The sequence below is a fragment of the Aplysia californica genome, unplaced genomic scaffold (genome assembly GCF_000002075.1).
Source record: "Aplysia californica isolate F4 #8 unplaced genomic scaffold, AplCal3.0 scaffold00471, whole genome shotgun sequence".
Lineage (NCBI taxonomy): Eukaryota > Metazoa > Mollusca > Gastropoda > Aplysiida > Aplysiidae > Aplysia > Aplysia californica.
The window spans coordinates 347,410-350,415 of NW_004797741.1; the positions used below are offsets into that span (position 1 = coordinate 347,410).

At 40.3% G+C, this 3,006-nt stretch overlaps 1 protein-coding gene across 1 annotated transcript in view; it reads left to right on the top strand.

The window, feature by feature from the left end:
* LOC101856598 overlaps positions 1 to 3,006 on the top strand; it is a gene marked incomplete in the record, with an annotated part of 52,946 nt that overhangs the window by 47,409 nt on the left and 2,531 nt on the right. The window contains 1 exon segment of the mRNA XM_005105443.3: positions 2,505 to 2,767. Within this exon segment, the coding sequence (XP_005105500.2) occupies positions 2,505 to 2,767 (263 nt within the window).

The window sequence follows — 3,006 nt, forward strand, 5'->3', positions numbered from 1 at the left end:
GGGTTGGGGGCATCTAGTCTGTCAATTTTTTCTGCTGCTCCTCTCTTTATACAAACACACCTAATCCTGTAGAGTGGGGAGAGAGATGACCTGCCCCGCCTCACCCCCAGCTCTAGACAGTTTTGTGGCTAGTTGTTTACATAGAATGCGAAGCGGTATTGGTGAAACGGCTTTTGGATGCGTTCTTGATTATAATATTATTATGAAGACTCTAAATTAAATAGAAATAGACACATTTTCAAAAAATGTCTGCTTCCAAGCTCCAACATCACTCTTTATATGGAATTTTGGGGCTCTGGGCACAAAAATGATAGTGAAATTTGAGGCTTAGGTCTAGATTTTAAGATATCAATCTTTTCGTATTTCGCATATGATAAATAAGGACTAGAAATGGGGGCTACGTCATACTTATTTGACTCACTGCTCTTGACTTACCTCGTGTGTACAAGTTCTAGTACATTTCTTGTAACTAACCAGCAGTAATCTGCTAACATTATCACATTATTTGCCTTGATGTCTTTTTCCGCAGCAGCAATATCTTGGTGAAAACGTTCACCATGTCCACCACCCACGGCACCACTATCATAAGACCATCCTCATCATTAAATAAAATAAAATTGTCCTTCATTGTAAAAAATGGCCGAAAATAATTTTCACGATTTCTAATAAATGTGCTCGCTCTCAGACTGTCAGCAAGCATACGTCATTGCTGGAGCCTTGAACCGAACGCCTTACGTTTTGGCAGGTGTCAGTCTCGTGGGATGTTTTATTTTAGGTCCATTTTGCGTGATCATAATATTATGGTGTATAATTTTGATAGACAATTCCGATGGAATTTGATGTAAGCTTCCGTCTCTTCTTCGGGGTTATCTTCTCACATATCTCTTTCAGCCCAGTATTGTCTCTGGCTCGACAGGAATTGACTAAACGTTCACTGTGTGTTTCTTGGCGCAGGGCAGATGGAATATCATGACAATCAACTAAACACTTCCGGTTTTCCTTAATTCTTTTCTGCCTGGTTGCACAATACAGAAGTTGCAGTTATCTGATTGATTGCTTGGTTCAAACCAAACCAATGGCACTGTAAAGAACATTGATATCTTATTTACCTTTGCAACCACTGGCAATGGTTTGTGACACAGGTACTGCAGCCTTCATGAGGAATTCAACTTTTATCTTGGTCACTAACTCTGCATCTAAAACAAGGTGATAGGCCTTTTAAAGTTTGATATCGGTCTCCTTTTGTGCAGTACAGGTTATTTTTCCACAAATGTTACAGAAATTGTCAGGTTTGTTTAAAAAAGATGAGGCTGTTCTCGTTGAGTAAAATGAGCTGTTTGTGGTTCTGAACTCTGTTTGCTGAGTGAAAACTAAATGGTCACAATAAAGCAACAGAAGAAAATGTATTATACTGTTTAGAAACTGATGCCACTTTCACATAATTGCATCTTACAAATAAAACTTAGTTGCGTCCAAAAATTTATATTCCAAATGCCCTTTTTATTTTTTAAACTTTGTAAAATAAGGGGGAAATACCTCAAGATGCATCTAAAAAAACTGAACCGTACCATCAAAAACGAGTATCATTTTCGAATTCAGCGCCCCCCAAATTAGTAAAAATCAACTGGTTTTAAGCCGGAAGAAAATTCCGAGTAGACTAGTGATAGAAGGCTCTTGTGGTCTGGAGGTATGGTGTTTGCCTTTCACTCAAGAGGTCCCGGGTTCGAAACCTGAAAGCCACAAAAATATTTTCTTCTCTAAAACATTTTTTTCCTTTCACCTTTCCTGCTGGCTAATCAGGTTCTGTCGTCTGGTTTCAGTTCCACTTTCTAACACCCCCTCACCCAACCCCTTTTTCCCCCTTCTCTTGGCTCCTGACTCTTTCTGTTGCCTTTCTACTGCTACTCTTTGGCCCCTTCTTTCTGCTGTCTTTCAGCAACACTCCCGATCTTTGGGTAGGTAAGATCTAACACCTTGCCTTCTTTGATAAGGGCGAAAAATTTTGGAGGTCCTGTTTGCAAGGTGCGCATGTTATAAAGATCCTTTGGTGGTCCTAAAATCGACAAGAGTAGGGTTCAGCCGCCACCCGAGAAAAATTCAAAATTAATTCTTACCAAACTGAAAATGCTTAATGTCTGGCGCTCATATCACCTAATATGCTGTTGAGAGCGCCGTAAAACACTTACCGAAAAAAGATCAGTGATATTAGCGTGTTTTGAGGTGACAGTACTTTGCTGTTATAAATATACATGATGTGGAATTGCAAGATTGGATTATTTTTATTTGTGCACAACAGTGCCACAGTAAAATCAGATTATTTCTGAGTAATTATTAATACGAAGAAGTATCAAAGGTGATTGCACCTCGTTTGATCTGATGTGAAAATTAAATGTAAGCTTTGATTACATGTACTACAGTACCACTGAAAACCAAATATATACATAAATATTGTTTTTCTTTTTATCCTTTTTCCTTTTTCTGAAACGACTTGGAACACTGACCAGAACCCGGTAAAGTTGTTTACATAACGGAATCTAGCGTAGCGTCCAGTCACCATAGCAACCAGTACACTGCGGTCTCCGGCTCGAGCCAGGAACATCCTGTTCCGCCTCCACCACCCACAGCTCGCAGTTCGTCCTCCGTAGGACAAAACAAAGATGGCGTCATCAATCGAGCCTTCAGCGATATTCTCATCCCGGGCGCCCAAGTGCACGTGGAACCGAGAACGAGATCGGGGTCTCAGTCCCAGGAGAACATTGCAGGCGGGGTAAGTTTAGTAAACCTGACAATTTCATGCAACCTCACACTGTGCATTTTGACCATGAGTTTAATGTCCTATAATATACAATAATATCGTTTCGAACATGGATCAACCACGGATCTTGTGGGGGTTTTTGGCTGGATGGTACCTTTGGTCGTTACAGTAAGCAGGACAGAACTCAAAGTAAAGGGAACAGGTGCAATATCTTTCATCAAAGAAGTCGCAGCATATCAGTGACACTCAGC